This window comes from Leptonychotes weddellii, chromosome 4 (assembly GCF_054177405.1).
Source record: "Leptonychotes weddellii isolate Sample4059 chromosome 4, ASM5417740v2, whole genome shotgun sequence".
Lineage (NCBI taxonomy): Eukaryota > Metazoa > Chordata > Mammalia > Carnivora > Phocidae > Leptonychotes > Leptonychotes weddellii.
Genome location: NC_138372.1, coordinates 111,177,205 through 111,190,949, shown reverse-complemented (window position 1 = coordinate 111,190,949; position 13,745 = coordinate 111,177,205). Strand labels below are relative to the sequence as shown.

Sequence of the window (13,745 nt, the reverse complement as noted above, 5' to 3'; positions counted from 1 at the left end):
CCTGTTCTGTGAGACACCGGAAGTTAATTAACCTAGTGAACATGTCAGTGAAGGCTTCTCCGCTCCTGTCTTCCACTGGCCACACCCAACCAGAATCCAGGGGCGCAGAAGGTAGGGTTCATGCCAGGCCGTGGGCGCTGCGGGAGGGGCAGAGAACATGCAGGATGGGGAGGTTGTGGATAAAAATGAAGAACAGTCTTACCCGTGCGTCTCTGGCAATACTAATTTTTAAACATTTTTTTGCCCGTGTAACTCTGATAATTCTTCTTTTAAAAACTTTTCATCGTTAACATACTCAGTGAATTTAATCAAAGCTCCATTGAAGGAGACAGATAAAATCACTGGGCCCTCAGATGCAAGAATTCCCTTCTCCTTTATTGTAGTTTACATTTTAAAACAGAATCCCTCAAAGTTTTAAAAGTGCATTTTAAAAAAAGCCTTAAGATTGTATCTTTTTTACTTCCCAGGCTTTTGTGTGGCATCATGCTTTCAAGTGCTTTCGTTCATTAATTAAGTACATTTTCCTGGTGCTAGGAATCCAGTGGTAAACAGGACAGGAAAGGTCCCAGTGGGGGAAGCAGTCATTAAATAAATGTTGACATATGGGGCGCCTGGGTGGCTCAGTCAGTTAAGCATCTGCTTTCAGCTCAGGTCATGACCCCAGGGTCCTGGGATCGAGGGTCCTGGTCCAGGTCCTGGTCTGCATCAGGCTTTCTGCTCAGCAGGGAGCCTGCTTCTCCCTCTGCCTGCCGCTCTCCTTGCTCATGCTCGTTCTCTCTCTCTCCCTCCCTCTCTGAAAAATAAATATCTTTAGAATGTTGACATGTATTGTTGTAATTACTGCTATGGAGAAAGTGAAATAGAGGAATGTGCTTTAGATTGACCAGTGGATGGCAAGCATTTATGGCTTTAGGTAGAGTGGTCAGAAAACACCGAAACCTAAAGGGAAAATTTGAGGGGGAGTCAGCCGTAGAAAGATGCAGACACAGAGGGCATCGTAAATAGAAAGGCTTAGATATAGTATTTAGTGAGAAATCTGCCTTCAGTTGTTATGTATGATTTCTGTGTAAGAGCTAATTCCTGGACTGTAGGTGAAAAAAATATTGAAAGCCCCCAAAATTGTCAGAAAGTTATGGAAAAGTTGCTTCTCTCTGTACTTGCATCACCTCTAACTTTAGTGTTTACTTTTTATGTTTTCCTAGCTGAACTTACGTAGGTAACAATTTTGTTCCAGTTGAGCCTATTAGCACTTAATAGCAACAATAAAAACAGTGAGGTTTTTTTTATCGAACACAGGAAAACTCACCATTACTAGTTTTCTCTTTGAAAAAGGGCCCTGACGATAGCTTTGCAGATACAGGTGAAGTCTGGCTCATAGACGTCAGATGATTTGCAGTTTCTTCTTCACATGACTTGGTACAGTCCGGCATTACCAGATACAGTCACAGGAATGGAAATAACATTTGCCTTTGGTTTTAATTCACTTTTTTAAAAAATTGTATTAATGTCATTGACTTCTTTGTCTTTGTTATAAAGCTCATAAAGTTTTCTTTCTGATGAAAAATTTTTTACAAGCAGAAATGTTACATTTTTATTCAAGAATTTTTTTTTAATGTGGATTTGTTTTCTTTTTTTTTTTAAAGATTTTATTTATTTGACAGGGAGAGACACAGCGAGAGAGGGAACACAAGCAGGGGGAGTGGGAGAGGGAGAAGCAGGCTTCCCGCCAAGCAGGGAGCCTGATGCGGGGCTTGATCCCAGGACCTTGGGATCATGACCTGAGCTGAAAGCAGACGCTTAACGACTGAGCCACCCAGGCGCCCAATTGGATTTGTTTTCAACTTAGAATTTACTTTCCCTTCACAGGACTTTTAAAAAATTCAGTTGCTCCTTCTCATGTTTCTCTTTTTAATGGTCAGCTCTTAAATCTACCTGAGATTGTTTGATGTCCTGTGTAATGATACATTAATTTTTTTTATTAAGTCTCATTCTGGATTACTATATTCTCCCAGGATAGTACATGTCTATTTTTCTGCCACTTCCCCTCTGTTTTAGTTACCATAAGAGTATGATACCTCTGCATATTGCTTAATAAATTACACGTTCATAAGATGTTCACAGCCATGCCCACACATCTCTGTCGGGGAGGGGAGGTTGTTTTAGATGCAGGCTGCCCACAGAGTATGCCTCCTTTGTATCTTGATTAGTAAGCAGGGCTTTAAACATCTTTTTTTTTTTTTTTTTTTAAAGATTTTTATTTATTTATTTGAGACAGAGAGAATGAGAGAGAGCACATGAGAGGGGGGAGGGTCAGAGGGAGAAGCAGGCTCCCTGCAGAGCAGGGAGCCCGATGTGGGACTCAATCCCGGGACTCCAGGATCATGACCTGAGCCGAAGGCAGTCGCTTAACCAACTGAGCCACCCAGGCGCCCCATCTTTTTTTTTTTTAAATGCTTTTGCATATCCTAAAGAAGAAATCATTTTCTTTACCATCCTCTCCATTCATTGAGCCTCTCCATATAGCAATTATAGGTAATACAAAATAATGCAGATTTTCTGCCTTCAAACAACTTACAGTTTTCCAGGGGATTCAAGCCCTCAGATGGTTATTTTTTTTTTTTTTTTTCCAGTCTGAGATGAGTTTGACATAGGGGGTGGAAAAAAGTCCATTCTGGTATAGGAAAAAAAATGTTAGAATTTTTATCTAAATTTTTCAACTTTTACCTCTGTTTTATTATGTGCAATATATATTAATCCAGTATCATAATCAGTAAGTATAACTGTATTGGGGGTATATCGTCAAAATATTTTACTGTTAGGTAGGACACAGGATCACACAAGTGTAGAGAGCATTGCCCTAATGTTAACCGAAATAAAAGTATGCTCTGCAGAGTGTTACTATGGCAAGGACATTGAGGTGTTGTAGGAACACAGATCAGTCATTTGTTTGCTCAGGGGCTGGAGGCAGAGAACAAGGTAGATCTGGTCAGAGGAGTCAGGCCCTAAAAGATGAGTAGAAGTTGGCCAGAAAATGAGAGGTGCTTGATGAAAAGCAGGTGATATACGCAGGTGATCATTTCTTACCATTGACAATTTCAGTTAGTTATTTTATCACTGATAGTTTTAGCCAGGTAATAAACTTACTTCTTGTGATTATTTTATTGTATCAGCTAAGATTAGCAATAAATATTGAAAGTAACATCATAATTGCTAGTTTACAAGATTGCCTTTTCTGAGGTGAATACACTGTGAACACTGTTCTGAATGTATCCATCCACTGGGAGAGGATTTTATTACACACTGGACATAGACTTCTCCATGATTACTCAGTAGCTTCCTTAAACATTAGAACCTCAGAAATAACCTTACATTTTGGATTCCTAATTGACATCCAGTAACCAATTTGTTGACAGGTAAGTACCCTCAGTCATAGGTCTTCTGTCGGTGGTGGCTACAGTAATAACAATAGACAAACCTGTGTTTGTTTTAAACTCATTTCTCAAAAACGTGGTTTATGTTTTAGCTGTCATCTTAAGTAAGCTTGTTTAAGATGAAACAGTATAAGGACAAGGTCCATGAACTCCACACAGGAAGGGATACCCATCATTATCATGCCTGTCCCCAGTGTCAGGACGAGGACATCACCTGGCAGGCGTCCAGTGGTCTTCATGAGTCTGAAAAACATGGAGGAGGAGGAGACTCAACACTACTATTTGGAGCTAATTCAAAACTACTGTAATGGTACTGAGTTTATTTCAGACATGCCTATAATTAATTCTTTTGTCACACTTCAGCTTGCCAGTTCTGTAACCCCTTGGGATGTCTTGCTGAGCTTAATTGCGGCTGCCACTCACGATCTGGATCATCCAGGTGTTAATCAGCCTTTCCTTATTAAAACTAACCATTACTTGGCAACTCTGTACAAGGTTAGTACAATTTTAGCATGCAATTTAATATTCTTGTATTCTGGAAAATGTTTTAATGGAGTCAAAGTCGTAAACAGATTCTCAATGAATGTTAGAATTTTAACCAGATTAATATTACCTACAAATAATTCTTTATGTTCAGGAAGAGGCTTACCATTAAATAACTCAGATATGCCCTTTTTTGTAGAATACCTCAGTACTGGAAAATCACCACTGGAGATCTGCAGTGGGATTATTGAGAGAATCTGGTTTATTCTCACATATGCCATCAGAAAGCAGGTAGGCTGGATTAAGACACATTTAATTTGTTACGAACTATGGAGATTAAGTTGGCAAAACAATTTTATAAAGTTTTAAAAATTATTCAGGTGTTCCACAGTTTTCAGTTTTTGTTAAATTTAATGGCTAAATTATTTTACACCTTTATATCAAAACTCTAGTAATTTAAACCTATTCTACAGTATAGACCGTAGTATTTTTTTAGTGAATTTTTATGGCTCACCCCATAGATTTGAGTATTATAAAATTCACTCCAAATACACAGTGGCTCATAGTTTACTACTTATTTATGTAAATAGTATTACATATTTCCATTTTATGCTCATTTGAATAATTCTAGATGTAAAGAAATTCTAGGTACAAAGAAATTAATCATTCTGTATAATAAATACACTCATTCAAGTAAGTTTCAGGAAGTTTTCAAAACTGATAACAAGTAAAAAGGATGCTTTGTAGTTCAGTAGCATAGTATTGGAGTCACTTCTGGAGCTAGCTATAGGATAAAATAGTGATGGAAAGAACAGGAAATACTAATTTTTTAAGTAAAGACCATTTAATGTTAAGCAGGCCATTTGAAAGCCTAATAAAAAGCATCAGTGCAAATGAGCCCAATATGATGGTGGTTAACAAAATCTCTTATTGATCTACAAACAAAAGCTTTTACTAATGTCTCACTGAGAGAAGATGCACTTAAGAAAACCATGTAAATGGGTGTAAACCATCTAACTCTAGGAAACAAGGTGAGGCATAAAAATGTTTGGGTACTGTAATTTAAGTCACTATCATAGTTCTTTCCATTTTCCCTTTCATAATTTAAAACAACTTTATTTTAAAAACTTAAGTATTTTGTGTAATGACCATGAGAAAAAAGCTGGACTTTATTTTCTATTCTTTTAAATCTTTATTCTCGGATACCATTTGGAGTTATGACAATACTTCTGGTAAGTAAAATTGTTTCTTGCCATAGTACAAATATAAAAATTGCTTTATTAAACCATAGTTTTTATATATATAAATTATTTTTTTCTTGATTAAGGCAGATTAAAATGTTTACTTTATTCCCTTTTTGTCTTGTTTTACATTTGATGATTAACCCTGTTGATAAAAACTGAAAATAAGGAACACTGCGTAATAGCATTCTTTCATGTTTCCTTTATTTAGGGTTTGTTTTATTTAATATCCAGTATTGTGAGCCTTTTAAGCTGTTGACAGGTCTTTACTGATCTTTATACGTAGATAATGTTTGCTATGGCCCATTGAGGGGGAAAAAAGCAGGGATATTTTTTTAAGTTTATTTCCCTTACTTGACTTGAAACAGTTTTAAGAATGATATAATGTATTAACACGTTACCTTTTCCTTTCCAGAAAAGTTGGATATTCATTCAGATAATTTTGATTCTTGAATTTGACCCTGAAAATACAATTTTATCTAAACTTTATCAGGGCGCCTGGGTGGCTCATTCGTTAAGCATCTGCCTTCGGCTTGGGTTACAATCCCAGGGTCCTGGGATCTAGCCCCGCATCAGGCTCCCTCCTCCGTGGGAAGCCTGCTTCTCCCTCCCCCACTCCCCCTGCTTGTGTTCCCTTTCTCGCTGTGTCTCTCTCTGTCAAATAAATAAATAAAATCTTTAAAAAAAAAAAAAGTCTAAAAAAAAATTAAATAAACGTTATCAGATTGTTTGGTGGGATTTTATCAATGTATAATCAGGCATCTTAGTCAAAATACCTACAAGAATTAGTTGTTGACTGGGCTGTTCTTCCTCCGTTTGAACCAACCTTCTGCCTTTCAGATCTCAGACACCAAAAAATAAACCAGAGTTGTTTACCCTCAGCACATCCCAGCAAAGAATTTTCTAAAATAACATACCAATCTCATATAGATTTTAAGGCAAATAATTCCTCCTTGGTTGGCAAAATAAAAGCAGTCTTTTTGGAATGTACGCATATTGGTATTTTCCTGTCGTTTGGTTTTGGTTGATTATTTTAGTAGGTTTTTTTAAATGCATTCTGTAAAATTCATTTTTTTGTGATAGGTTAAAAGTTGAATGGCAATTAGAGTGTTAAGCTTAAGAAAAAAAAAATCAAGAAGTAACTATTTAATTGAAAGTCTTGTATTTTCTCTTTATATTTCTCTAATTCCAGGCAACAAATGGAGACTCAGATAGGTGCTTTGATACTAGCCACAGACATCAGTCGCCAAAATGAGTATCTGTCATTGTTTAGGTCCCATTTGGACAGAGGTGACTTATGCCTAGAAGATGCCAGGCATAGGCATTTGGTTTTACAGGTAAAATGGGGCTGGGAAAGATTCTCTTTCTAGATAAATTACATAAGCATTAGAATAAAAATGAAATCTTCTGAGGTAGCTTTCAGAGTGGTCAAATCTTGAGGGAAAGCTGTGGAATCTCCTTCCGTTAGTGAAACACTTTCCAGAAGGTTTATCTCCTCCTTAGGAAAGCACCATTGATGGGACGCCTGGGTGGCTCAGTCATTAAACGTCTGCCTTCCGCTCAGGTCATGATCCCAGGGTCCGGGGATCGAGCCCTGCATCAGGCGCCCTGCTCAGTGGGGAGTCTGCTTCTCCCTCTGCCTGCAGCTCCCCCTGCTTGTGCACTCGCAGGGACTCTCTCTCTCTCTCTCAAGTAAATAAAATGTTAAAAAAAAAAAAAGCACCATTACTTTTGTAGTTTTCATACCTGAGATTTCTAACAAAAACAGTTTTCGCGAGATTAGGGTGCTGACCAACAAACAACATTTGAATCAATTCTTGCATCTAAAAATGAGAGAGAGGGGCGCCTGGGTGGCTCAGTCGTTAAGCGTCTGCCTTTGGCTCAGGTCATGATCCCAAGGTCCTGGGATCGAGCCCCGCATCAGGCTCCTTGCTCCGCGGGAAGCCTGTTTCTCCCTCTCCCATTCCCCCTGCTTGTGTTCCCTCTCTCGCTGTCTCTCTCTCTGTCAAATAAATAAAAATTAAATAAATAAATAAAAATGAGAGAGAATCAGATGATTTCTTTGTAGCTTTATGTTTAGTCCAGTCCTCCTGCTTGGCTCTTGGGTATTAATAACGTGTCATTAGATGAGCAGTCTTTCAGCATTCCTGCAGAAATAATTGATAGCCCTAACAGCGTCATGAAATGAATATAAAAGACAATGAATTTTCTATTGCAGTATTTTCTTTTTCTTTATTAAGATGTTTTTCCCAAGATTAAAGCATGTTGAAGTTTGTGCAATTGAAATTTTACTTTTTTCTTAAAAGAATTTTAATATTTTGCTTGCTAGATGGCTTTGAAATGTGCTGATATTTGTAACCCGTGTCGGACCTGGGAATTAAGTAAGCAGTGGAGTGAGAAAGTAACAGAGGAATTCTTCCATCAAGGCAAGTTACAGTTTCGAGTGATAGTCTTTTCAGTTCCGTTTTTAGCATCACATGGATAAACTAACTCAGACATTTACATGAGTTCAGCAAGAGATGCTTGGTATTTTTAGTGACAATTCATAGTATATGTACATAGAACAAATAGTGTACAAATTGAGCATCTGTTTTGGAAATTAGCAGTTTGCTTTTGAAATGATCAGATGTGAATATATGTATGCATTTATAAATAGACGTAGATCTGGTTGGAAATTTTGCTCTGCAGAAAGATTTCCTGACCTTGTTCCATCTTTGTCCCATGTGGAATGTATGGCCGTATGAACGTGCAGGATATTTTTAGTGATTTCAAGCCAGGAACCGAGGATCTTCATTTCATGTACCTTCCTTTTAGAAATCTTAAGTTTTAAATTAAAATGCTGACAGAATTACAGTCTTGGGGTAACACCTAGTGAAATTTTTCATCTTCTCCATTTAAAATAGGATATCAGCTTGGCAACCTTTTCCCTCTGAATAACTTAAAAATTTAAAAAAGAACTAATTTAGAATTCATCCTCTCAGGAGGATTAAGTATGTCGTGTTTTTCCTAAGGAATGTACAGGTAAGACAAAGACTTTAATTATATACTTAAGCAGTAGGTGTGTTCCACATTAATAATTCTGTTTTGTTTTTTTTTAATTTTAGGAGATATAGAAAAGAAGTATCATTTGGGTGTGAGTCCACTTTGTGATCGTCAGACTGAATCTATTGCCAACATCCAGATTGGTAACTATGCATACTTAGATATAGCTGGTTAGAAAAATGCCGCTGACTTTAATTTTGTCAAGAAGAGATATACATTTGAAACAAGTAATATTAAAATTGTGCTCATTTTTAGTTTTTAATTGAAGACATTTTACCAGTTTTTCCTGTTTTTGGCTCTTACAATTTGCTGTCATTTGATCTTAGGTCCTAAAAACCATGATTTTTGCAAAGTAGGTAGCAGTAACTTTGTGTGTGTTCTAACCCCGGAAGAATACATGGTTTGCCCATGTGGAAGCTTCTTCTGCCCGAGTCTGGCATTGCCGTTCTGAAGTGAGCAAGCAGGATGATAGTGTGAAGACCAGTTTTCGCCACTGCTTCCTTGTGTCTTGTAGCTCCGCTGTTGGCTCATTCTGCAGCCTCCCGCACACGCCCCTGCTCCCCAGCAGCTGCCCCTCACGCACCCACAGCAGCTTGGAACTCGGCCCTGTTCCCCAAATCCGTGACGCCCCCTTCACTCTTTCCGCCTCGCCATCCTTCCCACCTGTCTGCTGGACTCGTTTTTCTGGAAGAGCCACCCCCTCCAGAAGCCACATTCCACTCTCTGCAGGCAGAGCCGTTCCGTTCCCAGGCCTCGGGGCACCAGATCATGTCTCTCCTGGCTCCCAGGCCCCGGCCCTGGAGGCAGGGGGCACTTGAGAACCATTAGTTACGCTGTGATGGAAAACACGGCGGTGGGGGGGGGATGTGCTGTGACTGCAGCAAGAGCAGAGGAGGGGGCGGTGGGGTTTTGAGTGTAAAGTAGGACAGCGTGCGGAGGGACAGGTCAGCAAGGTATTGAGGGACGAGTATGGTTTTGGTAGCTGGTGTTGAGTAGGGCCTTGGAGCATTAGGGAACGTAAAGAAGTGTGGACACAAACTTCTGAATTTCTAGGAACTTTATCTTTCTGAAGATAACGTGCTTCTGTGGCATAATACTTTGAAGAGAGGCCTGTGCCGTCGGGTGAGAAATTCAGAAATGGAATGCTCACACTGTACCTGCCGAGGATGGTCACGTGGAAGACAGCGGGAAGTAAGGGACTTGAGCACAGAGGGCAAGGCAGGGAAGCCGAAGAGCCAGGCCCGGGAGAATGCAGGGCTGCCGGCGCCCGGAGAGCCAGGGAGCCAGGGAGCCGAGGAGCTTCACCGCGGGCGACGCGTTCTTTGGGGAGGATGAGAAGACAGTTAAGAAGCAGGTCTGTTGTGCCTGGAATCTCAAGTAGAAAAGTCTTGAAAGGCAAAGACCAGGTGAAACGTGGGCAAAGGGGATTGAATCGAAGATAGGAGAGTGGGTAGCGGCGTCTCCGGAGCTTACTTTCACGTTCTTTTGCCCGAGGAAATGACCCCCTCAGTGAGGGAACTTAACAACGAGGTTTTTTAAAATTGCGTTTTTTGAAAGGGAAAAGAAGCCGGATCCCTTAAACTCTTCATTTCCACCTATAGATTTTGTCCGTGTTGGACAGTTCTAGGTAAGGTTACCTGAAGGACAAAGATTTTACGGAAAATGATGTTGTAAAAGTTGACGTCTGCTGACTCCTCACAACCACCCTAGGACAGAAGTACCGCTAGTAGCCTCTTGTGCAGATAGTTTGCCCAGTTGATACAGTTAAACAGATACTGGTCTTTGTGACATCAAATCCCAGGTAAAAAAAAGCCTTGGAAAGATTAGATTTCTAGGGTAAATCATAGGACTACAAGTACTGTGATTACTCAGAGCCAGCATAGGGTCAGTAAGTAGAAGTCATGTTTAATTAATGCAGTTTCCTTCTTTGATAGGAGTACTAGTTTTGTTAAACAAGAAAAGGTCATGTCCTGGCTGAGTAAGGCATCTGACATGGTGTCCTGTAGTGTGTGCGGCGGTAAGAGAGGCCCGTGGGCTAGAACAGCAAGGGGGCTCCCAGGCAGCTGACGAGCGCCCCGCCCTCCGAGAGGGCGCTGCGGGGCTCTGTGTCCAGGACCCCGGCCCGTTCATTTTTACCAGGTACTTAAGAGCTAAAAGAACATTAACCTAGAGCCAGAAGTAATACTTCTGGATTGTTGGATGTTACAGGCAAGATCCAGAAGCTCTCAACCAGTTGGAATAATGGGTGAATCAAATAAGATGAAACTCATGTACAACCCTGATAATAAGGTTCTGCATTTGGGTATAAAACTCCAGGCGCTCATGACTTCACTCCGGCACCTAGAAAAGACAGGGCTTTGGGTGACGGTTCAGCCAGACACTGTGGTGTGAGGACAGCTCCCAAAAAGCTGCTGCTTTGACTGCGGGGATGACATTTTCTCTCTTACCTCTTTCTCTTCACCAGAGCACAACTCCTTGAGGGCACATCTTGTCTGTCTATTCACCGCTCTATTCCTGGCCGCCCTACCGCAGTGCCTGGCAGCCGGTTCTCAGTTAGTATGTGCGGAGGGAACGGAAGAAGGCCTTATTTCCAGTAGTAACTACTAGTTCAGATACCACAGTTTGTACACTTGTCTAATTAAAAGTAGTAGGTGCTAATTGCTTTAATTCCAGATTTTTTTGTTGCCTAAACGTAACCTATGTTGTCTGCGGTCCACATGGTCTTTTGCTGAAAAGAAGAAGTTCTGGAGGTGAAGGAAATTTTAAAACTATTCCATAGCAGGGATAGAATTTGCATTTTGTCAGGAGTTTTGGCTCCCCAAATTCTGACTTAAATGAAGTGGCCAGTTGTAAGCATGACCAGGTGTGAAGATTGCCACCCCTGAGGGGGTAAAGCGGAGCAGGCCGCACCCATGCCACCTCGGTTCCCGCCTCATCAGCCACAGGCCTGGGAGAGACCCCTTTGCCTCCAGCTGTCCCCCTGGAACGGCCTGTCCTGCTTTCCGCAGAGCTGAGAGGGCCACTGAGTGTTTGCTCAAATAGGATGTGGTCGTGCAGCTGAGAGGAATCGTCAGAAAAGATTTGATGTGTCTGTCAACTCACCTTTACTTCAGGTTCCATCGAGTTACTTAATAGGTTCTTCGGAGGTTAGGTAAATTTACACACACACACACGCTGAAAACTTAGTGTTGAATTAGGACTTACGAGAATAAACACTGGCGAGATGTTTTGAAGATAAAGTTTCAGGATCTATGTTAATGCCCCTTTTCTCTTACTTTCTCAAGGTTTCATGACTTACCTAGCGGAGCCTTTATTCACGGAATGGGCCAGGTTTTCCAATACCAGGCTCTCGCAGACAATGCTCGGACATATGGGGCTGAACAAAGCCAGTTGGAAGGGGCTGCAGAGGGAACAGTCCACCAGTGAGGACACGGATGCTGCGTTCGAGGAGTTGAACTCACAGTTATTACCTCAGGAAAATCGGTTATCGTAGCCCCCAGAAGCAGTGGGACAGACTGCCTCCTGCCGGATTTTAGAAATGTGAAATGGGGTCTCGAGGTGAGAGGACGTTCTCTTGGCCTGCCAAGGTTTCCGAAGGAACGAGGCCAGCGTTATTTATTCCCAAGGCGTCCTCTCTCGGATCATGTGACCCCACATTTTAATTCTAAGACCTGACCATACAGCAATATGCATTTGGCTTTCGTGTGAAACCTTGAATATGCAAAGCCCAGCAGGAGCGAACCGGAACGGAGTAACAGGAAGTTTTGCGGTGTGCCACGAGTCTTTTAAAAGCATTTGTTCCTCGAACCACGAAACTTGAACTGTTCATCTTTCAGCAGAGATCTCTTGGAATTTGAGCAGTCTGATGCAACATTGTGTGTCTGTACCTTCCCCCAAGTTCTCTCTGAGAAAATGGAAATGTGAAGTGCCCAGCCTCTGCTGCCTCCTGCAAGACTCATGTTTACAAATCAACTCTGAAATACTGGTTCTAAATTGCCTTGGAGCAGGATTGTGAAGGAACCACTAAGAATTTCAAAGATCAAACTGAAACTGCAGCTCTTTCCCCCTGGTTTGCCTTTTTTTCTTCTTTGGATGCCACCAAAGCCTCCCATTTGCTATAGTTTTATTTTGCGCACTGGAAACTGAGCATTTTTCATAGAGTACCACCAAGCTTTCCCTTCAGTGCTGTCTGGCAATGCAATTTTTTTTAACTATTTAGTTTTTAATTTGGGGCGGGAGGGGAAGAACACCAATGTCCTAGCTGTGTTATGATTCTGCAGTGAAGACATTGCATGTTGTTTTCACTACTGTACACTTGACCTGCACATGCAAGAAAAAGGTGGAATGTTTAAAACACCATAATCAGCTCAGGGTATTTGCCAATCTGAAATAAAGTGGGATGGGGAAGTGTGTCCTTCAGAGCAAGGGTACTAAAGTCCCTTTCGCTGCAGTGAGTGAGAGGTATGTTGTGTGTGAATGTGTGGACGTGTGTTCGCGTGCATGTTTGTGCATGTGTGACTGTGCATGTGTTATATTTATCCATGTGGGAAAGGGTCTGAAATGTAAGCTTTTATTTATTATTTTAGAATGTGACACAGGGCGCAGCCACACTGGGGGGGGGGGGAAGGTAGGTGAGCCGTAACAGACTGCTCCAGTTGCCTTAAACTATGCACAAAGCTAAGTGACCAAACTTCTTGTTTTGATTTGAAAAAAGTGCATTGTTTTCTTGTCCCTCCCTTTGATGAAACGTTACCCTTTGATGGGCCTTTTGATGTGAACAGATGTTTTCTAGGACAAAATCTAAGGACTAATTTTAAACTTCAAACATTCCACTTTTGTAATTTGTTTTAAATTGTTTTATGTATAGTAAGCACAACTGTAATCTAGTTTTAAGAGAAACCGGTGCTTTCTTTTAGTTCAATTGTATTTCCCTTGTTACTGTAAAAGACTGTTTATCGATTATGTTTACATTGTTGCAACAGCCATTTCCTTCGGAGAAAGCTTGAGTGTAAAGCCGTTTGTCAAAGGCTTTGCCATACTCATTTTAATATGTGCCTGTTGCTGTTAACTTTTGATGAATAAAAACCTATCTTTTCACATATTTATCTTTGATATTTACCTTACAACTCAGTCTTTTGGAAATCATAACGCTAAACTGTCAGAAGTCAGAGACTTAGCTTCCTGGTTCTAGCACTCACTCCGCGGGTATTTATTTCGGCAGAGCTGGGTGCAGGCACAGTCCTTTGGGGTTATGCTCCGCTACCTGCAGCGCACGCCGGAGCGAGTGGCCCCGGTTGGGTAGTTGGCTCCGAGTTCTGACTAATACTAATAGTAGAAGTCAGCTGTGAGCTCGGGCCTTTGGACTCCACAGCCTGATTGTGCCCACAGCTGGGAATTGCATAAGACATCAGCGCCTCTTGCCAGGACGAAAATACTAGTGCTCCTGGCCTTTTTAAAGTAGAGTAGTAAGACACGGCCGCTTCTTTCGGCTTGATTGATATCAGTGTAAGACGGGCACCACTGGGCCTCTCCTGTGTCTTCCCAACTC

The 13,745-nt window shown here is 41.1% G+C and overlaps 1 protein-coding gene across 4 annotated transcripts in view; it reads left to right on the top strand.

Annotated features, from left to right (window-relative positions):
- Positions 1-13,298, top strand: part of PDE7A (phosphodiesterase 7A) — a 113,792-nt gene extending 100,494 nt beyond the window's left edge. For 3 of the 4 annotated variants that reach the window (XM_006741175.3, XM_031036549.2, XM_081816063.1), the window contains 6 exons: positions 3,795-3,926; positions 4,114-4,205; positions 6,348-6,492; positions 7,485-7,581; positions 8,260-8,340; positions 11,482-13,298. In XM_006741175.3, the coding sequence (XP_006741238.1) occupies positions 3,795-3,926; positions 4,114-4,205; positions 6,348-6,492; positions 7,485-7,581; positions 8,260-8,340; positions 11,482-11,690 (756 nt within the window). In that variant the 3' untranslated portion in view covers positions 11,691-13,298. The remainder of the gene's footprint in view (positions 1-3,794; positions 3,927-4,113; positions 4,206-6,347; positions 6,493-7,484; positions 7,582-8,259; positions 8,341-11,481) is intronic. The other variant, XM_081816064.1, reaches the window with a different exon arrangement.
- The last annotated feature ends 447 nt before the right edge of the window (positions 13,299-13,745 follow it).